This window comes from Achroia grisella, unplaced genomic scaffold, assembly GCF_030625045.1.
Source record: "Achroia grisella isolate CSIRO2021 unplaced genomic scaffold, CSIRO_AGI_Agris_v1 utg515, whole genome shotgun sequence".
Classification (NCBI taxonomy): Eukaryota; Metazoa; Arthropoda; class Insecta; order Lepidoptera; family Pyralidae; genus Achroia; species Achroia grisella.
Window position 1 is genome coordinate 3,980,656 of NW_026712908.1, and position 23,800 is coordinate 4,004,455.

A 23,800-nucleotide genomic window follows, 5' to 3' on the forward strand; every position below is an offset into this window, starting at 1 on the left:
GTTTTATTGTTTTTTATATTCTTTCAATTCCATATCTATATATGCACTGAAAATAGGTTCCTTCACTGAATTATGAGTCACGTTACAGTATATGCGGCCTTTGAAATACGGCAAACTTCTGGGAATATTCTCAACTGGTATGCTCATGTTGTACAAACGATAAATGTCCTGAAAGAAATTAAAATATAAATAGAAAAAGATAACAGAGAGTAAGTACGTCGTGGTATAAAAGTTTACTACGAAATATCGTAAGTTCAAATCTGGTTGACACGAAAAGTATTGAACGGGGGGAAAGTTGATTGTTAGTAATGTGGAATTATGACAGCATTACTAGCAATGTACCATGTGAGATTGACCTCCACGCATTTCCCCCTGGAAACCATCCTGATAAATTCCTAGTGAATTTGTCACGATGGGTTAACCAACCTAACCTCATGCTCATTCTATCATTATCCACTGGTACCCCGCCAGCGGGGTGTATATTTTTTTGTGATATAAAAGAGAACCCTTATCAGTTAGGATATAAATATATAACAACCTGTTCCAACATTTATGTAATTATGTGTGTATAAACTGTTATGGTTTTATGTAAATTAATTAATTATGAAATGCCCGTGCGGAGCCGGGAACATCGTCAACCTTACCGGAGGATGGGGGCACGGCTTCTTCAGTTTGCCTTGTCTCATAGCGTTACCAAACATGCCATCCTTAGCGAGAAAAATGCACCACTTCTTATGTATTTCAAATAACAACCGAAAATACCCATTACCAGTGTCTTGGCTTAAGTAGAAATTCATCTGTAATTGTTAGACTTATATTATTATTATTTAATTCAGGCTACTAATAGCCCACATTATAAATACCTTATAGACTAACACACATATGTAATAATAATATAAATCATCTCTGTGCTCACGGCACTGATGACGGCAATCTGCCAAAGTATTACCGATACACCACACCCTTCGGCCAACAGTCGTCCTTCATGATGGTGGGATGATGGGCAGCATGTTGGTGAGGATCCGGACCACAAACGCCTTGAAACCAGCGTTGTGATTAGACTTCAGCTGCGTCAACCTCAATGTCAAGTTGCTCTTGGTTCTTATATAGTCGACATGTTTCTGCTCCTTTATTCACAGCCTTGGTGGTGCAGCTGTTTAGCATATCGCTTTACTATTGATGGTCGCGGGTTTGAATCATCACACAATGCAGTCATTTATGTTTATGAGTATGATTGTTAGTATTAGTTACAATTGGAGGTTGACTTTCCGCGGAACTCTCCTGGAAACTACTACCACTATGATAAATTCCTGGTGAATGTGCCACGATGGATTAACTGACCTGACCTCATACTCATTTTATCATATTCCAATAGTACTCCATCAGCGTAAGTCGTTAGAACAGACGCACCATTCCATTATCATCCATTAAAATTAAAACAATATACACAGCGCCATCTAGTCTCAAGTTAATCCTAAGCTAGCTTATGTGGAATAGACAACTGATATAAATACTTACATACATTTCTTTTTCGTAAATGCATACATAACATACATAGAGAACACCCAGACCGATACAAACAATCATAGTAATGAATACAAATGTTTGTACGGTGTGAGGAATTGAACCCGCGATTATCTCGGCTACAGTCACAAAACCAACGTGGCTGTCGATTGTGTTAGGATGGGTTATAATAGCAATAATTAGTAAATAGGTTCACTTGGGTATCGTGAGAGTTAATGTATTATAGGAGTTGCTTACTATAATATGGAAGGCACTTACTGTAGTATTGTTGTCGACAGTAAACAATATTTTGAAGTGTATATCTACATAATAAAATGGATTTTTCCTGTTAAATCTTCTCGACGTTACATTTATATATTCAAAGAAATTGTCATTCACGTAGGAGATATGGGGCCGTTCTGTACTTATGTATCGGATCTGTAAATATTATATTTATGTGGTCTAGCTAGGTTTAGCAACCTTAGTTTTGATGGTTGCGGGTTCGATTCCGTGCAAGGTCAAAATTTTTGTATTCGTGAGTTCATGATCATGAATAGAAAACTCCCAGATCTTTACAAACAATCATTTGTTTGTAACTATCCGGGTGTTTTCTACGTATCATATGTAGTTAAGAAACAAAGTATCTGTATATATTTATATATGGAAATTGGAATTACCCTTAAATAAATTCAAAACATGTATTAAATCATATTTACTGAGCAAAGCCTATTACTCACTAAACGATTACTTGAATGACGAGCGTGCATGGCAATAGTTGTTTATGTACTGGATTTTCAATTAATGTTAGACATACCTATATAAATATACATTGTAAATAAATTGGCTTTTAAAAAAAAAGTAATTCCAGTCAGTTTTTTTTCCAGTTCTTCTCAATTGGATCTATATACTGAACTAGACGGTAGGGAAAAAATTAAAACTATAATGTGAAAATTTGACGTTCAAAAGCGGCTACAATGTCCTACATCAACAAATGATTTTTGAATTTTGAATTTTATGTTCTCTAGTTGTGTAAAATGTCCTGAGATATTAATATTATTGTATTTTATTTCTGAAATTTATTTTATAAATTAAGTACTCTTTAATATTTTAATGTTATGTGTTCGAATTTGAATGTATATAAATAATACTAGAAAGAGAAAAGGGAATAATCTATAATCATGTTTATAATGATTAAAATATTATTTCCAAATAATAATTTGTTAAAAGTTATTAATATTATAAACTCGAAAGTTTGTGAGTATGGATGGATGTTTGTTACTCTTTCACGCAAAAGCTACTGAGCGGATTTTGATAAAGCTTGTCGTGTCGTGTTCTTTGTCCGCGATGGACTTCTAAACTACTGAACCGATTGCAAATTTATTTTGCACATTGTGTGAAATTTGATGCAACTTGAAAGATAGGATAGCATACATCTAAATTTATTGTCGCATTTTTCGCCTTTAACGATTAAACCGCGGTTTGGTCGCCGAAGAGCCACACTAGGCTTCCAAGCTATATCCGAACACTATTCGGCGCCTGATGATGCTTCGTTCAGAGAAGAAACACGTATTGCAATGGGTGTAGACTCAATAACGGTCAGAATTTGATCGCCATTAGAGAACGTCGGAACTGTAGTCAAGATTCCACACCGAATATTTGTGATGCTAATTGTAGCGGAATTAAACTAAAAAATAATATAATTCCATTAAGTAGTGAAATGGACTTCCGCAAAATAACACCGACTTCGATTAAATATGGTCTGTAGATGTTTGAACCGCAACTTTTTTAGCATTGCGTATAATCTTCCTATATAATGAAATATATCTAGCTCTATATAGTTTTCTTTACATAGAAAATATCGTGCGAGAATCAAACTCGTGACCACTGGAAAGTATAGTGGAATACTAAACCGCTAGACCGTCGAGATCGCTATCACAAACAATATAAATATTTAGCAGACGTACTCTTACAGTTACTTACAGAAGTTACCAATACCTACCCTTTCTGCCAAATTCAAATGAAGCGATATAAACAAAAGAAGGAAAATTATGTACACTACTTTGTTACACATTTCGTTTAGTTCCGTCTGTCTGACACTGATAAATAAAACTCATAGAAAATTGCGCCGACTAATATTGAAAATTATGATTATACGTTGCTGTGAAACTATAAAATCGGATGGTTACAGAAATTTCTAGAATAATTACACGTGTTAGAAATATAAGGCAATATTAATTCTCACAAATGTTACTAGATGGCGTTGATATAAAAGTAAAACTGGTCATCGTTTCGTTTTGTGTAAAATCAGTTGAGGTGATATATGTGAATATTCAAGAATGTTTTACGGTTATATATATATATTATATACGGAATATTCAAGAAAGTGTATCTGTATTTGTGAAGGACAAATAAACCATATATATAGACACAAGTAAAGTGCTTAGTTTATACCCTTAGGAGATAGAGTACCCTTAGGACCTCAAGGTTGTACAACACGAGATTCTTTCAAATGATCCGTTTCATTTTACAATAACTTATATAGAATTAGAAGGAAAAAATGTTTAAATAAATATATATTTATATATAATAATGGAAAAATCGTTAAATGGTGATGAGACGAAAAGTTTTTCTTTGTACGTTAATGTTTTACTTAAAAATGGCTGAAGCAATTAGAATATAATTTTCACAAAATGGGCCAACATATAGCCTAAAGAAAGTTAGAATAATTACCCCCCAAAAGGGGTACCTAAAGTTATTTTCGTTAAAACCATTTCAATAAGCAATACAATTAATACCTACAATTTTATTAAGTTATTAATTAATTGTCAGAGGGATCTTGTGATATAGTTTTAATCATAAAGAATATACCTAATAATACTACCTCTGGATAATCCATAAGGGACGTAGCGTAGGAAGGCTTCCAGCAAGGTGGACCGACGATCTGGTCAAGATAGCTGGAAGGCACTGGCTACGAGCAGCGCAGGATCGATCGTCGTGGAGATGTTTGAGGGAGGCCTATGTCCACCAGTGGACGTCTTCCAGGCTGTGATGATGACGATGATGATGAATCCATAAGTTATCTGCCCCCAAACTGCGTAGAGCTTGCGTTAATAGGTACTGGACAACTGATATAAATACTTTTTGTAAATACATAGTAAACATCCAGACAAACAATCACACTCATGAATTCAAATGTTTGTACCGTGCAGTAATCGAACCCGACTATCGGAAGTAAAGCGTGCTTAATTCAAATTCCATATATATGTAGTCATATTATTTCCATATATATATTTGACGACCTCGGTGGTATAGCGGTCTAGCACACCGCTTTACATCCAATGGTCGCGGGTTCGATTCCTCGAACGGCACAAACATTTGTATTCATGAGTATGATTGTTTGTATCGGTCTGGATGTTTTCTATGTATGTATTTTAAAAAATCTATGTATTTGTATCAGTTATCTAGTACACATAGCACGAACTTCAGCTTGCTTAATTTGGGTCTAGATAGCGCTGTGTGAATTGTTCTGAGATTATTATTATTATTATTATATATATATGTACAACATGTAATTATTAGTGGAAATGGGATTGTTAGTAATGTGGATTAATGATCTTATTGCTAGCAATGTACCATGTTAGGTTGGCCTCCACGCGGTTCCTCATGGAAACCATCGCGATAAATTCTTGGTGAATTTGTCACGATGGGCTAACTGACCTGATCTCATGCTAATCTTATCATCCTCCACTGGTGTCCCGCGTAAACCGTTAGCGCATGCGGATGCATCATTACATTATCAACCATAAAAATCATGTAATTATAGCAAATTATCGAAATATCTTAATTTATATTTTTACTGTTACAGTAATATAACGAGGTAGGTTGTAATAGGTTGTTATATTATTGGATATGTATTCTTTGTCATGACTAATAATGTAGCATTGAATAAATAATAACTTTATTTGATTTATATATTTCAATTTATACTATATCGTTATGTAAATACGTATGTGTACTGGCCGGAACCTTTGTTTGGGACTGCAAGGTTAACGTGTGATACGGTTAAAAGTTAATAATTTTTCTCATTTTGTTAAGTATCCTTTTGACTATCTACTTTTTATTTTACACTAGCGACCAGCCTAAATACTGGACTAAATATACTTTATTACAACAGAATGACCTTATAAACAACAGCTTTTTTGTCGTTAGACAGTACAAATATGTTTTGTTTAGTGCCGCCGGCCGGGCCGGTACCGCCGCCCCACTATGTCCCTGCATTTTAATTCTATAATATTTTCGGAAATATTAATTTAATTTACGTGCTGTAAATGGCCATATTGATATATATTAAATGGACAATGTATTTAAGGTACTTAATTATCTACACTCTATCTATTGAAAAAAACCGAAATAGAATTTCAATTAATTTGATAAAAATTAATGCTGTATTGCAACCACTTTATAAATAAGTCATTTTTTCTCGTAAAATCTAAAGGATAAAAAATGGTTATTGAGTGGGTTAATAGAGTAACCACTAGCAGGTGGTCACTATCTATACAAGCACATTTGAAAATAATAAGAGCTGTCTTTCTTGTCAATTGTCCTTGGTTCGAATACTCTCCGAACTGACGGTAGTTTCTGATATATCATAAGAGTCCGTAATAGACCTACTTAGATAAAGATATTTCGATTTGATATGATTTGTTTACATTGGTAAGCTATTCCAGTTACACAAATAAAAAAAAATCTACCATTCTACCATTTGGGGTACAAAATAAAACAGCAATGGAGAGAATTTATGCCCAATAAAAGATCTTATGCCTCGTATAAATTTGTTACTAGACATCGAGATGTCCCAGTTTATTTTTTAATCAAACAAAATGGCCGACACGTTGTCGGGGCGGGATCGGAAGGTTTGGGACGAAATTACAAATTAGGCGCCATTTAATTGGGGTTTGATAGGCTGAACGTGAAATATTTGTTACTTTTGTTTTGTTGTTATATACATATATTTGTTAATTTGTTAAGAATATACCTATATTGTATATTGATTTGTAAGAATGGTTGGATGGAGAAGTAAGAATAAATAATATGGACAGCAGTGAAATTAATTACTGCTATTTGGTAGTTTGTATTCATACGGTTTAACTTAAAAATGTAATAAGAAAGAAAGAAAGAAAAATATTTTATTCAGTGTAATGTAAAAAATACAATATAAACAACAAACGAAAAAAAAAGAGCAAATAAAATGTACATATAATTAAACTTAATTTACCATAATTAAAAATAACACAACTTTTTCTTGAAAAAGCAAAACGGTGCGGTGGATTCTTGTGGATTCTTCTTGTGATGAGACAACTTTCCAAATTCATGGTAGTTTTAAAAAATAAATATATTAGATTATTCGAACATGCTTAAATTTAAATTTATTTTAATATGAATATAGAATTTTCAATAGTAAATTCTTTTATTAAAAATAATGATCGCCCCGACTTCAATCTGGTGCTCATAACATTATGAGTTTGGTATATTACATAATTATATAACTTATATATCTGAAATTACATACCTTCGATACATTGACAGTTTCGGTAGAGGAAAGGCTTTCTAAGGCTTCCTTTCTCTTTATATTTTAATGCTACTTGGAGACAATTATAATTAACATGAATTAACAGTTAAAATTTATAAAAATATATCGGCCATGAATTCAAATGAAATGACTTGTTTAACACAATATCACAGTAGTAGTTGTAACTAATATTTTTAAATTGCTATATTTATTATGCAAGGCGCTTATTAAAGTAAAAGGTTATCCGTAATTTTGTTCGTATAAGATGAATATTTCGATTGACTCGGTTAATTATGTTTATATTTTGTTTTTCATTTATTATATTTTCATATTTTCTGTCGAGTATTGAAAGGTTATGACGAGTATTTAAAGGTTATGACGAGTATTTAAAGGTTATGACTAGTATTTAAAGGTTATGACGAGTATTTAAAGGTTATGACTAGTATTTGAAGGTTCTGACGAGTATTAAAAGATTCTGACGATTTGCATATTTTCACACACAATTATTCTCTGCACTATCTATGGTTGACAGAAATTGGCAGAAAATGCCGGTGCCATAATGGTGTTAGGGCTGCCAAATGTACTATTACTTATATTTACTATACTTTTACTATTACACGTACTCACTATACTTATTTTGTGTTCTATGTATTGAAGTTAAATAAATATTTAAAAAATATTGATATCCTACGTCCCAAATATATAGTTATATAAAATTTCTCAATAATTGTTTCGGATGTTAAGGGCTAATAAATACTAATAACAAAGAATCTCACCTTTGATTATTATGATTGGAAATACTCCGTATTTACTTTTACATCGTCTTTATGACATCTTGTGGATGAAAAGGACACTCACATTGTTGCATATTTATTTTCACCACACGTAGAACATTTTTATACAATCATATGAAAAGACATTTTTTGATGTGACTCGAAAGAAACTATAGGTTATTCTTTCACGTCCGTAGATTATGGCAGTTTTTAGCAATTGGCATGACAAATAACCTTACTACCCACTTGATGGTAAGTGGTAACCGTCGCCGATATATATGAACAGCACTATAGACAAAACATTATCATGTGACTCCCGTGATAGATTCATGCGTTGTTGTTAATAATGAGGATAGTAGCCCCATTGGTAGTAAAATACCATGTAGGGTCGACATGCCGTCTCCACTGGTAAATTCGCCACGATGGGCAAACTGACCTGACCTCACGCTCATCCTATGATTCTTCATTGGTAGCCATTTTGGCCAGCGTATACAGTTAGGGCAAGCGCGTGCGTCTATAAAAAACCCACTAATGTAACCGGAGAACTAAGAGTTATGTTTTATATCGTAATTCTTATGGAATCTGTACTCTTAGTAGTAATTTAAAATTATTACATATATACATACATAACATACATATGTAATCCCAGAACTATTCAAACAGCGCCATCTAGTCCCAAGTTAGCTGAAGTTTGTCTTATGGGTACGAGTACTAGATATCTGATACAAATACATATATACATATTTTTTTTCGTAAATATAAACATATTACCAATAGAAAACACCCAAATCGATACAAATAATCATGAATACAAAAGTTTGTGCCGTGCGAGGAATCGAACCCGTGACCATCGGAAGAATGGGTAAACCGCTGAACCTCCAAGGCCGTCAATTACATAATACTAACAAAATTTCGTTCATTCGCTAGTTAAATATAAATCGATTTCTGATTTACAAGAGGGGGATCTCGAAGATAAAATCTGATAAACAGATTATAAAGTTTCGCCATCGTAAGATACTTGAGATTTTTACATCTAATCAATCTTTAAAGCAGTTTTTATTCATTTCTTCGCTAAATCACCTTTAAAAAGGGAAAAAAGATTTTAGGCTATCAAGCTACGTTGCAGTTTCCAGTAAGAACCACTACCACGTGTCGCATATTTGAGTTTTTTGAAATTACAGGATTTTTACACGTGAGCGACTTACTATCGAATACTACGATGGTATTAATTAGACAAGTTGTGGTGACAGAATGGATGGTGAAGTTGATGTAACTGGCTAATCAGATATGTAGGTATTTTTTATTCTAAATATGTATTTGAATTTATAGTTCTTTTATTTATTTATCCACTCCACTTTATCTAACATCACGTAATTCACGTAGCGTTTAATATATAGTCCTAATAACTACTATATAAATATAAATATAAAAATATAATATGCAAGAATTAAAATGTGTAAGTTCTACCCTACTGTGTGTATCTTTTGTTGCAGTTTTATTTTTTTTGTGTATAGATAAAACGAAAACACTAGATATACCGAGATATATATTGAGTAAAACTATTGACATAACAGAATCAAGTATAAAAATAATGTATAATTTAAAAGACACAGATATGTGAATTAAATATATCTACGTATATGTATATTATAAGTTACTAACATAGTTTTATAAGTTTTTTACTAACACAATATGGATGTAATCCGAATTAAAATTAAAATAATAATTTATATAGTAGTTATTAGGACTATATATTAAATGCTACGTGAATTACGTGATGTTAGATAAAGTGGAGTCTGGCAATATTTATTCGTCCTTTGGTGAATTAGTATGCATGAATTAAAAGAAAATGGTAATTTAAAGGGTTATAATAGTTTAAATTATGTAAGTATTTATTATACTTCAAAATTTATAATAGTTTAGGGTTAAAAAGATAATTTGTTAGACTTTATAACAATATGTTATGATCAATACGAGTCGAGTTACAATAAAACATATTAATCAGCGTATCAATAGTAGTAAAAGTACATAATTTAACCATGAAAAATAAATATAATACGTACCTCTATATATAGGTAAAATTTCTTTAGTAATAATAAATCACAATGATAATGTAATAATAATAAAAATTAATACGTTGAGATATATTTTCGAACTGATCGAAAAGAGTGAGTGACTATCGAGTAATGGTAGTAGCGGTCTTATAATCCACCGTCAATGAGCGGTCGGGCCGGGAACTCATTAACGGCAGAATAAAAAGGTTTTATTACTAACACATTTTTGTTTTATTTTGAAAACTTTGTACGCGCCTTCATGGGGTTTAAGCGAATCTTTAGTAGGTACGAATAATAAAAAGAGATTGCTTTATAGTATAACCGAATTTTCTACGTTTAATCATTCTTTATGTTGATAATTGTGGAATAGCAACCTATAATTATTAACAAAAAAATCACTATCTTCTTCCTGTAAATATGTTAGTACTTTACAACTAAACTAAAACTTTACAATTCATACATGTAAGATTATGAATATAATTGAGTATCTAATATGATCTATTTGGTAAATAGCGCCATCTAGTATTTATAGACCGAACCACGTTGTTTGTCAGAAGATAACCGATACCTCCGCTTCTCTCCCTACTACACTAACTTCGGTCTATAAATACGGAGGTCGGTAGTTGAATAATCCTCTTTGGTTGGGTGAGCCGCGCCATTCAGTCGAGGAGAGCAGAGCGTGCCGGTTGTGTTTTGGATACTAAAGGAAGGAGAATTGTATTAGGAATGGGTTCATCCCGGTCTTAGTTAGGCCTGGGGGGATGCTGGAAGTAGTGAAGGCGAGTGTTAATGTATTCTAAAAGAGCTCTTTAAACCTACACCCGTGTCACAAGTCACGGGCGCTATTTGGGGTTTCCCTTGCGGTAGCCGGCTTCAAACCCTAAGTCAGCATCTTATACAAGTACCACCCTTACATACATATATATAATTAGTATAGTTTTTCTTTCATCATGATTTGTAATTGTTTCGTATATTAAAGAAATTTAATACATATATAATAACAGAAATGTTATTTGTTATTTATAGGAGCCAAGTCAGAATAGCGTTGCAGAGTTATCTGTAACTTTATGCTGAGTTGGTTGCCTCTTCATCTTTGCGACACATAAAGACACTTTTATTTTTTTAACTTGTATATGTTTTTTTTTATCTTATGCGTGCTATGTGTTTGTGATTGATGAAAAAATAATTTATCTATCTATATATCTAATCCTTAGCTGTAAAGTGTCTTTTTAAAATAGATACAAAGCCTGTGACAATATTTTTGGAGCTGAACAAAATTTGTTGTCCACCTTTGTCGCTTCAACATCACATAACTGTGTTTTCGTTACAACACAATGAAATGTCACAACATTCCACCACCCGTAAGAATTTTTAATAATATTAAATGGTTCTGATGCGTATTTAAGTTTCTGACGAGTATTAAAAGGTTCTGACGAGTATTTAAAGGTTTCGACGATTATTAAAAGGTTCTGACGAGTATTTAAAGGTTTCGACGAGTATTAAAAGGTTCTGACGAGTATTTAAAGTTTTCGACGAGTATTAAAAGGTTATACGAGTATTAAAAGGTTCTGACGAATATTTAAGGGTTCATAAAAGGGTTTAAAGGTTCTGACGAGTATTTAAAGGTTTTGACGAGGATTATATGGTTCTGAGTAGTATTTAAATGTTCTGACGAGTGGTGGAACAGTCAGAAATATAAATTGACACTTTTTTTTTAATGTTGGCTAGTTTTCAATTCACGATGCCACAGAGGTCGGTGTTCTATATAGTAAATACTAAACCACATTGTATCAAATATTGGAAAATCCGCTTTATCTTATTTCAGTGGACCGTTTGACCTGAATTTCAGAAACAAAGGCTCGCGGTTGGCACTACAATAAAAGGTGGAATTACGTGGTATTTATGGCTACTTTGTTTCTGGTGTTGGTAACCCTTTGAAATTTATAAGATGTGAATGGTCTTTCCTTTGAATGCTTTTTAAATAGATGCCCAGTGGTTTGGTGAGATACCGCAAATGTACAAGTACGGAGCTCAGGGCCATAAAAATGGCAATACTAAACATGAAGTACAACAAAACTGAAACCTGACGCTCGAAGAACGACGACCACGGTGGTGTAGCGGTTTGGCATACCACCGTGATTACAACAACTTTTTTACTATGGTCGCGGGTTCGATACCTCTCACAGTACAAAGATTTTTTTCCTGAGTAAGATAGTTTGTATAGTGTTCTCTGTGTATATTATACACTAGCTGTTCTCCCGACTCATATCGATATCAGCTACCTGTCTAAAAAAAGTCTCGTCAATATCGGTCTAGGCATTTCAGAGATTAGCCGAAACAGACAAACAGATGTATATGATATGTACCGTGTTTATATTCATATGCATGTAGTAAAAAACGGTTATTTCAATATAACAGTCACTCCAATTTTATTTATATGTATAGATATATACATACTATTGAAATATAATGATTAATGTCAAGTAAGTGTGCAGATGACGTTGTGCGGTTCAGTTAGATATATAAATTAGATAATCCGTATCACTGAATTGACAAACAATTGTTAATAATACAAATGATAACAAAGAAAAATTTCCCGGTTCGATAACCCTATCAAACATACCTGCTCGGGTAGGGTACAATCACGAAGCATGTACCGTGTGTTCCCAATCTCTTTTCCACGAAGTTATTGGACTGTTTTCGTTTAAATTTAGGGCATCGTACGTGACCTAAGGAGGGTTGGTTTGCGACGAATTACGAGCAAAGTTCACAAGACCGTTGGAAATATAGTTAACTTCACTCTCTTGATGTTTTATGGGGCTACAGTAATTATATTACTTGTATGTTGTATATATTAAGCGAGTTGATTTTACTCATTACTTCAAAAATATCTATGTACATATTTGTCGACTTCAGGCAACTTTATATTATTTATACGATAACTCGCCCCGACTTCGCCCGGGTGTACATGTATTATATATATAAACCTTCCGCTTGAATCACTCTATCTGTTAAAAAAAACCGCTTCAAAATCCGTTGCGTAGTATTAAAGATTTAAGCATACATAGGGACGGACAGACAGCGACAGCAACTTTGTTTTATACTATGTAATGATAATGGCCCATATTATATATGTATCTTACTAAGATAAACTCGAAAGTTTGTAAGTATGGATGGATGTTTGCTATTCTTTCACGCAACAACTATTGAAAGGAATGAAACTTTACAGTGATAGAGCTTATACATCAGAATAACATATAAGCTATAAAATATATTACTTTTATTTATTTCAGGCAACTGAATAATTTTATAAATACTAATTTTATAAATTCTTACTAATTTCTGAAACGGCTCGACCGATTTTGATGGCACTTCACTCACAGATAGCTAATGTTGATAGGAGTAGGTAACTTCGGCTAGTTTTATTTAATAACTTTGATTTATTGTAACAGATTTTTTCAGTTGCGATATCTATCCAGTTAAAAATAATATTTTATTTAGAAAATATTTTTCTTATTTCAGTATGTTTGGTTGATTATTCTTTTTTATATAGAAGAAAATGGTTTTACACCAACGGAATAATTTGTTATATTAGTCAAATAAAGAGTTACCGTTTCATATTATGTTAAAAAAAATCTAACAAACAAAAGCATTTACATACTTTCCTTGTTTCTTACTTTTAGTAAGAAACAAAGAAAGTATGTATGTATGTACTCTATGCTCACCAACAAGGAATTAATTTTAAATTAAATTAACAACATAAATTTAAATATTCAATATCACTTTCAAAAGTATGCAAATATAAATACAGGTAATCACAAAGTTGCGTCTTGAAATTCACGAGGAAATACGAGATAAATGTTAATTTATTATTCACACACCATTAATTCTTGGCTCGGTTGCACCGGCGCCGTATCTCATACCGCTGCATCTTAACGTCTGAGAACTTGGCTAATGTTGGGATGGGTTTAGAGAATGGGGCGTTGCTTAATTTTGCACCGTCTTTAACGTGTTAAAATTGCTAAGAATTTGTTTGCAAAATTCTGTTTCTTTCGGACTAGACATACTTAAACATAGACACCTATACAAATACCTATAATTGTAAATAAACTGGCTTTTAAAAAAAAGTAATTCAATTGAGTTTCTTGCAAGTTCTTCTCAATTGGATCTATACGAATTGGATGATAGGGAAATTATAATATAAAAAAAATACGTTCATAAGCTATTATAAATAATAATAATAATAATTCTTTATGGGAACTAAAAAATATAATATTTTACAAAGTAGGGTAGTGTAACGATAACAGTAGATAAATGTTTGGAATTTGAATTTGAACTACTCTAATGTTGACCGCAGCCTTTTAATTTTGCATCGGGCTAAGACGAGTTTGAATTGCAAAGAATGTGTTTGTGAGTTCTCTTTTCTTTTAAGGACTGATGCTGTAGACCGCATCTGGCCATTACAGCTTTACCAAACGATGTGCGAATTCACTATCTTTGTTATGTTTTATTCAAATGAGAGATCCAAAAAAGTATGTCAAATACATGGTAATGTGTAAGGTTTATTGATATAATATATTTCTATGCATAATTAAAAATATTTTTTTAGCATTATGCACTTCTTTTCGATATTAACTCTAATTGTAATATATAAGTGTGCGTAATTTTATACTCGTTTACAACGTTTTTACTTCAAGTAGGTATATGTATTATTATTGTATTATATATCTTAAAAACAATGAGCGTAAACTATTAATTAATCATATTTAATGCGTGCGCTTTTTAGAGAAAGTTTATAATTTAACCCTTACAAAATTCACGGAACAATAAAACAAGTTTCGACGAGATGAAGTCGCGTTTTCGGCAATGAGCTTCAAAGGGTTCTCGAAGTGAGCAACCCAACAATGTTGTATGATTGATGCTTTTACCGTCCTCTTGTACATTTTGCCGCTGATAAAATGCCATTTTAGTGTTACAAAATAATTAAGTATTTTAATTAAAAGTCGAGTCGTGGCACAGTGTTTCACTACTCTACTTAAATATCGACATTGTAAGTTCTAACGCCGATGCTAAATAGTATGAGTTCGCATCGCACGGTACGAACATTTGTATTAATGACTGTTTGTAACGATCTGGGTATATTGTTTATGTTGTGTATGAATTTACAAAAAAAAAGACTCGAGTTACAAAATAATTGAGAGTCCTGATATAGTCACTATCCTGACTTAATGTCGTCGATGCTAAAATGTATCAAGTAAGTGTTGATTTCTAGTTTTTGATGGATTCGATGGTTTAGCGGTTAAGCACCGATGGTCGCAGGTTCGATTTATCGTACGGTACAATTTTGTATTGATGAGGATGATTGTTTGTATCGATCTGAGTGTTTTGTTTATATTGTGTATGTATTTAAAAAAAAAATATTAATGTATTCATATCCCTGTTGTAAACTTTCCCGTTAATAAAATGCCATTTTAGTGTTACAAATTTATTAAAATTTTTAATTAAAACTCGAGAGTCGTAGCACAGTCTTTCATTACTCTACTTAAATATCAACATTCTGAGTTAAAAACAAAGTAAGTTCAAAGAGTTTCAAGTATGTGTTAATTTATATTTCTTGACGGCCTCGGCAGTACAGCGGTTTAGCACATCGCTTTTTTTTTCAATGGTTGTGAGTTCGATTCCTCGCACATTACAAACATTTGTATTCATGAGTATATTTGTTTGTATAACTCTCTCTGGGAGTTTTTATGTATATTATGTATGTATTTACTAAAATAAATGTAATTCTCTGATAATTATTATTAATTTCTACTTTTTCCTTTTTTTGTTATGTTTTACAGATATGGCTACGCACGTATTTATAGGCTGCCAGTTTTTATACAGAATTATACATTTGGTTTATTTATGAATAAGGGGGTTAGTGTAGACACAAAATATATCTTACGTTTTACAAGATTATAAACTAAAAGCAAACCGGTGTCGCTCGCCAGGATCTCACCATGCACGAAATAGGTACACGATAAGATAATTCGTACGTACTTTGTAGGAAAATCTGCGACACGCGCCCCCAAATGTCGCAGCATAACAAAATCCCAAGGAAATTTTCGTATACTGCACGATTGCTACTTGATGTGTTCATGCCATTCACGTTCCTGTGGCGTGATGTTTTGTGATTTTAATCTACTCATGTTTTCATGTGTATGTATGTAACATTTTGTTTGTAAAGCTTAATGCATTCTAGCGAAATAAAAGGCTTTTCGCTGTGATTCCCAAGTCTACAGCTTATTTTCGTATAATTTGTGTATAAATATAAATATTTGTATACAATTCTAAGTTTCTATACAAAAATCAACAGCTAAAAGGACTGATAGAAGATCGTGGAAGGTACAGCGACAAGAATGCTCTTCAATTATGAATGAATGAATGAATGAATACTAAAATATTAAACTAAACCACTACACTAATTTTCCGTACAATCGCGCATAACAGCATTTATCAAAAACAATTAATAGCATAACATTGAAATTTAGATTTTTATGAATTGGAGTATAGCGTGATGGTTATCACCTCATCACTGTAGCGTAATATAATGTGATGAGTTGTCGCTACTTTTGATCTCATCATAAAGTTGCAAATAGTGGAAAATAAGTTTCCGCGTCGAGCCACTGGTGCGTTGTGGTTCGTTCGTAGCGTAGATCTCCACCGTGATCGCAATCTGCCCTCGATTAAAAAGTTCATGAAGGAAGAGTCTCGACGCTACTTCTACTCCGCCCAATCTCACCCAAACCCATTTATAGTCAGTATGGTTGATTACGCACCGAGGAAACATATCCGACGTACGCGATAACGTCGCCCGAGGTAAACTCTGGGGTTTCAGAGGTGCTTCCTCCCGCGTACAACTACCTGCCGAGATTTCCGCACTGCAGCATGGGATTTTTTAAGAAGGGTATATTAAGTTTTCTTAAGAGTCGGCAACGCGCACGTGACACTGGTGTCTCAAGCGTCATGGGTTATGGTAACCATTTACCATCAGATGAGCCGCATGCCTGTTTCCTACCATCGTAGTATGACCATGGCAGATTACCGTCATCAGTGAAATGATCACACATTATGTTAAATTTAATATCTTTCATGTTTATTTATTTATTTATTGTTTTGCATACAAAAATGGCGGACTTAATGCCTGATGGCATTCTCTACAAGTCAACCATCGCTTGGATCAGACATCATAAGGCGGTGCAATTTAACAATTAATAAATAAAGAAAAACAAATATATAAAAATACAGAAAAATAATATATATATATGCAAATATATAAACATACTAATATACCTGTATAAATACATAAATAAACAAAAATTAAGGCTTATTAATTACATACAAAATCATGTTATGTCTGTAAAGTATTTATAATATGCAAAAAAAAGTGAAAATAAAATTGTTTATTTGGTACACTGAAAATAATTTTAATTTACATTTTATCGGTTTATATTAATTTTATAGTACCAAATAGGTCACAGCTCAGCATATGTCGTGACGGGGTGCCACGACGTTGGTATTCTGTGGGTACCTTCATAGATAATAAATATAATAAAATAATAATAATAATACACATACATCTAGGCGGATAACACAGAGTTGTTTACTCTGTGTAATCCGCCTAGATGAATGATGTATTTACGACATACTACAATATATAAATAAACATCAAACATAACTACACACTGAAACATAAAATAAACATAAAGTTCTGGTGACACTAGTAGGGCGACACCTTGCATTACCCTGCCTTTGGAGGGCAGACACATCACGGCACAGTCTTCTGAGTGAGGAAGAGTATTTTTTTAAATTTATTTTTAAAAATCTGCACAGTTAAAGAATCCTTTATAGAACGAGCCATTGGAATTAAATAAATAAATAAATAATACAAAAAAGTACTTCCTGAAATCACTAATAAAACAATAACATGTGAAAAGAAAACCCTTTTATGTTGTTAATTTATCATTCCGACCGTACACTTGGGGACAACAAAAGTACTATACACGCGCGTAATGGCGTCACTAGTTCGAGAAATAGCACCCTTGTGTAGTTATAACTGTTTTCGTTTGCTTGGATTTGTTTATTTGTTATATAAAACACCTAAACTACGCAGGCAGTAGGGCCTGTGTAGTTCAGGTGTTTTTTTTCTCATAAATACAATAGTATCTGAGCGACAGAGTCTACATTCAGTGTTTTTTTTTTATTGTGTTTTGTTACAACTATAGAGAGATCTAGAGAGACTAAAATGTCATGCCTTTATGTTTTGTAATTACTGTTTAATTCAATATTTCAAACAGAATACAGTTTACTAAACAATTTATTATATATGTGGTTAGGTTGGCGTGTTGATATACAGAGGGAGTGATATTAATAAAAGATTGAATATATAACAGTGTATATAATATCAGAATTAAAAATAACAAATAATAATTAATTTAACAACTTATTTAGATCAGTAATTTACAAGCGAATGAATTTGACATTTTGACAATTTATTTTTTATTAAATGTATCTGTGTTATATGGCTAGTTTATGCAAGGAGGTTGGTAGCCTACATATACCTACTGCGCGGCGTATAGAAATAGGCGAAATATTTGACTACATACGAATATTTCATCCAAAGTCTTCCTCGGTAGGAATAATACAGGCATAAAATGTATTAATAAATATTATAACTATAAAATCTTTACATAGTATAAAACAAAGTCGCGTCGTTGTCTTTTAAATGACGCGACAGATTGTAATGCAGTTTCAGCAATAGATAGAGTAATTCAAGAGGAAGGTTTTGAACCGTCCCGGTTGCTAGTTTACAATAAGTTCAGAAAATACCCGTTACAAATAGTTATACTAATGACTACAAATGTCTGTGCTGTGCGAGGAATCGAATCCGCGACCATTGGAAGTAAAAAGGTGCTAAACGGCTAAAGCATTGAGTCCATCAACTAGATAATATGATATATATACAACAGTATGATATATACTAAGTATATGCATTAAGTACGATATTACTTAGAACCTATATATTGTACATATGTTGATGGGCACGATGGTCTAACGGTTTTCAGGTTCATATGTCATTTTAAGCTCTATACGGCTAGACGTTGTTGTTTAGGTCTTTTATAAAGTTATCTATGAGAGAAACAATTGTTTGTTCATCAAGTATCTAGTTTATTGTTTTTTTATACTCCTTCATGTCCATATCAATGTATCCGGAACCTATCGGTTCTTTCGATGATACATGCGTAGCATTACAATATATACGACCTTTGAAATATGGCAAGCTTCTCGGTATATTCTCTACTGGTATGCTCATATTGTACATATGGTAGTCGCCCTGAAACAAAGATTTTTCATATCTGAGTATGTCAACTAGTAAATGACCCATTTTTTATAGCATGGGGTTATTTATTAATTTGCATTCTATAATGTTACAATAGAGGGAAGGGGATTGTTAGTAGTGTGGACTGATCCCATAGCTAGCAATGTACCATGTCAGGTCGACCTTCACGTGGTTCCCCCTGGAAACCATCGTGATAAATTTCCGGTGAATTTGTCTCGATGTGCTAACTGACCTGACTTCATGTTCATTTTATCATCCTCCACTGGTGCCCCGCCAGCGTAAACCGTTAGTAACTTATATTTTTTTTATTTATATTATTAAAAGTTAAGTTAACATCTAAAGATTTATTGAAGAGGACGCAAAATCATTAATTGTGTTTTACTGAAATTGAAATGAGCATACTGTTCACAGGATGGTAGGTTATTAACACTGTCCATGAGCAGTTTTAAGATTAGATAAATTTTAAAAAAGATATTGTGCTTTCAATATTCTTTTGATTTTTCGTAGAATCATACGTTTAGTGCCGTTGTCGGAGGAACTCTTGCCACTTGTCACAGTTTTCTATCATCATCTTTGAATGTTGATACGACGCCGGTTCAACTTTGTTCTTTATGTAACTATGCCTTGGTCTTCTTCACCTCCTTCTTTCTATTTTTCCCTTTGTTAAAGACGATATGGGTACGAAATAAAATACAGCGCTTTGTAGAAATGTGTGTAATGGAATGAATGATGGATGCAATTACAGAGATCGCAATATGCACATAACATAAAAACTAGACAACGCACGCACCGCTCCCCGCCTCACCACATCAGGAACCAGTTATTATTTATATTGTATTACGGTGAGGTTTTAACATACTGGGCCCCTTTGAAAGCTTCTTTCAAGGACTCGGGTGTCGCATCTTGATTCTTCTATGCATCATGCTTTAGAAACGGCTCTTCTCAGGATGAATCACTCTCGTGATGCCATCTGATCCAGTATAAAGCTTTACAACATGACCAAGCAGCTATTTCATAGGTGGAAGTTGTTCATCTTTAATTATAACCAAGTCATCTGGTTTATTTCTTGATATTTTGTACGCCACTTCACTCGTTCTTGTAATTCAGACAGGAATAATATTCATAAATTCATACGTGCGGGGGGAAGCGCATTGTCAGAACTGTGGACTGATGATTACCAGAAATGTAGATACATGACTCATTCTACAAATTTTATAAAAACCATATACCGTGTCTCTGTCAGTTTGTTACGACTAAAAGATTATGGATTTTTTTATGTAATTTCCTTTAAGTCCATGCCCTTTTTTGTGTTTTGTTTTAAATTCTTTTTTTCTTCTTTTCCTCATTTGCTCCGCGAAACGTATTGTGTTAATTGTTTGTGTAGTAGTGTAGCTTCTCTCTTTCTTCTCTCTCTCTCGTTTAGCCTTATAACTAATTGATGGTGTTCTGAGGCTCTGGTACCAATCCAATCTGGCCCCGACTGCGACCGTGTCGACACCAACCCTCATAGCGTCAAAAAAAGGAAAAAAGCACCAAGGGTGTAAGTACACCCTTGGTGCTTTTTTCCTCTGGTACCAATCCAATCTGGCCCCGACTGCGACCGTGTCGACACCAACCCTCATAGCGTCAAAAAAAGGAAAAAAGCACCAAGGGTGTAAGTACACCCTTGGTGCTTTTTTCCTCTGGTACCAATCCAATCTGGCCCCGACTGCGACCGTGTCGACACCAACCCTCATAGCGTCAAAAAAAGGAAAAAAGCACCAAGGGTGTAAGTACACCCTTGGTGCTTTTTTCCTTTTTTTGCAACTGTGGTCCATACCTCCAACACTATAATGTGATTTTTGAACGCTGTTTGTTCGACTCTGTCCAGTATTTTTATTTCTTCATTCTTATTTTATAATGGCAAATAAGCATACGTCCCATCTGATGGTAAATGGTTACCGTATTACTATTATGGTTTTGATTTTAGTATGGATCATTCTGTATTCTTCTCTATTACTTCTGTATTGGCGAGCTCCTTAAACCTTTTCATTCTCATGGTAGTCCCTCTCATGGTTTGCTAATTCAGGTGCTATGAATACCGACTTCGGTTTGCGCTGTTACAGAAGCTGAGGCCGTGTCTTTTAGGGATATTATGCTGTGAATTTTATAGATTAAATGCACTAAGAAATAATGTTCACCAGCAGTAACTTACCGGGGGATGTGGACATGGCTTTTTCAGTCTGCCCTGCCTCATGGCGGATCCAAACATTTTCTCCATAGTAATAAAATTACACCATTTTCGGTGGATTTCAAACAACGGTCGAAAATATCCATTACTTATGTCTTGAGTGATGTAAAAATGTACCTGAAATATATGTTTTATGATATAGAAACACTAATTAACAAAAACTTTTATGATATAACTAGCTGTGCCCGCGACTTCGTCACTGTGGAAAAGTAACCATGACTAAATAAAGTATACAAATAAAGAATCTAACCCAAGCAATAAAAAAAATAGTTTCATCATTCTAGCTTCAAAAATGACGAATTTCCATACAAATTTTCACAGCCCATTTTAGTCCCTTAAGGGTAAGAATTTTACAAACATTGTATGTAATATTTATTTATACGTAATCAAAAGCCTAAAAATATTAGTTTCAAGCTTCTAGCTTAAAAAATGACGATACTTCCATACAACCTTGCATCTACCCTTTACCAGTTACAACTCCTTTTCACATTAAACAAAAATAGCATATCCCTCCTCAGGGTATAGACTATCTGTATACCAAATTTCATTTAAATCGGTTCAGTAGATTTGACTTGATGGCGAGACTGACAGACAGATTTATTTCGCGTTTATAATATTATAATAGTAAGAATTATGATTATTATAAAACTTATGTTTATCAATAATACTGTACCTAGACTGTTTTTAATAATAATAATTTATTTAATTGCTTGATTTTTTTTTTAATTCCGGAGACTAAATTGACAGTTGTAAATGTCAAATTCTCAAATAATATTACTAGAGTACCTGTATACCGAATTCATCATCATCATCATCATCATCTCAGCCCAGAAGACGTCCACTGCAGTTTGATACCGAATTGTTTAATCGAAAATTTTTATTTTAACATATTAGTTTTAAAGCTTGACATGAGATGACGTTTCCACAACATATTTTCAGAAATTAGGTACATATACTAGTGTTTCCAGTACTGTTGTAATTTTTTATTAATACGTTTAAAACTAAAAGCCACATATTAATTCTGAGTAACTTATAAAAATCGGTAATTAATATTAATTTCCAATAGTGCCTCAACCCTATTTTGAAATTGAATAAATCTGAAACATCTGAAATGTCAAATTTGTGTCCGGGATTAAAAACAGACTATAAAAGTATCTAATAAAACAATGCAATTGACATCAATAGAATTTAAGTACAAAATAAAATCATATTTCCAGCAACCTCCTTTTCACAATGTGACTGAAAATCTGAATTCCAATGTAAAATTATGGCATTTTCAATTAGCTGACTTTTAATTAGTTTTATAGATATGTATATAATTTAATTTATTAATTTGAATAGTTTAAATTGTAATTGTGACATAATTATCTTGAAAAAAAAAACATGTAATTACTATTGACGTGGTATTGTGTAACGATATTTGTTACATTTATGAATAAATTGAGAATAAATTGGGAGACGGACTGCTGTCAAAATTTAAATTAAGAATTGCAAGGCAATGTACTGACATTTACCTGCAATTCTTAATTCAAATTTTCCCTCTAAATATGAGTTTCTTAAGTCAGCCTACCCCAATGGCAATTAATGTAATCTGTCATCATCATTGTCAGCCTTACTTCTAACGGTCGCGGGTTCGATTCCTCAACACTGATAGAGTATGTTTTAATAATGATACATTTAATGCAGTGTTTTTAATTATATAGTATGAACTTACCGTCATGTTATCGTCTAGAGGAAATAGAGTGTTGACATGCAAATCCACATAATAAAAAGGATTTCTTCTGTTAAATCGTCTCGACGATAAATTCACAAAAGAAAAGTATTTAGTATTGTAATATGTTACACGGGGACGTTCTGTACTTATGTATCGAATCTGAAACAGATTAGTTTAATGGATGTTTATGGAATGAGGCACCCGCCTGCGCTATCGTTTCACTATGGCAGGGCGTCAGTGGAGGTCCATTAACCCATCGTGACAAATCGTTATATGTTCTTCTATTGTTAAAATACGTAATTAATATAATATAATGGACTAATATAATTAGTAAAATACACGGGATCTTACCACTTGTTTGTTTCAATCGACATAATCACGTGTAAACTGAACATAGCGGTTGAAACACTGCCGAAATATCGGGAACTCAATAAATATAAAACGTGGTAGGATTCCGTGGTTTATACTAATTATACGTATAAATATATCGTCAAATTAGCGTCAAATTTAAAACAGTATATAATAACTGACCTTTTCTGCAATTTCCATATGTAGGACCATCAGAAAAAGAAGGAAAC

The 23,800-nt window shown here is 33.0% G+C and overlaps 1 protein-coding gene across 1 annotated transcript; it reads right to left on the minus strand.

Annotated features, from left to right (window-relative positions):
• Positions 1-3: 3 nt before the first annotated feature.
• On the minus strand, positions 4-23,228 carry LOC131846956 (uncharacterized). Its single transcript, XM_059196372.1, has 5 exons — positions 23,223-23,228; positions 21,473-21,625; positions 1,783-1,941; positions 645-797; positions 4-168 (listed from the first exon to the last, which is right to left on the minus strand). The coding sequence occupies exons 1-5, from the start codon at positions 23,226-23,228 to the stop codon at positions 4-6; spliced, it is 636 nt and encodes a 211-aa protein (XP_059052355.1).
• Between the last annotated feature and the right edge of the window lie 572 nt (positions 23,229-23,800).

Bases quoted from the DNA above. Each gene is read 5' to 3' on its own strand.
- LOC131846956 (XM_059196372.1), bottom strand. The intron at 1,942-21,472 runs GTAAGTTACTGC...TAATATTTACAG, and splicing joins AGCCATGTCCACATCCCCCG to ATCCGATACATAAGTACAGA. The intron at 169-644 runs GTAAGGTTGACG...AATTTCTTTCAG, and splicing joins AGCCGTGCCCCCATCCTCCG to GACATTTATCGTTTGTACAA.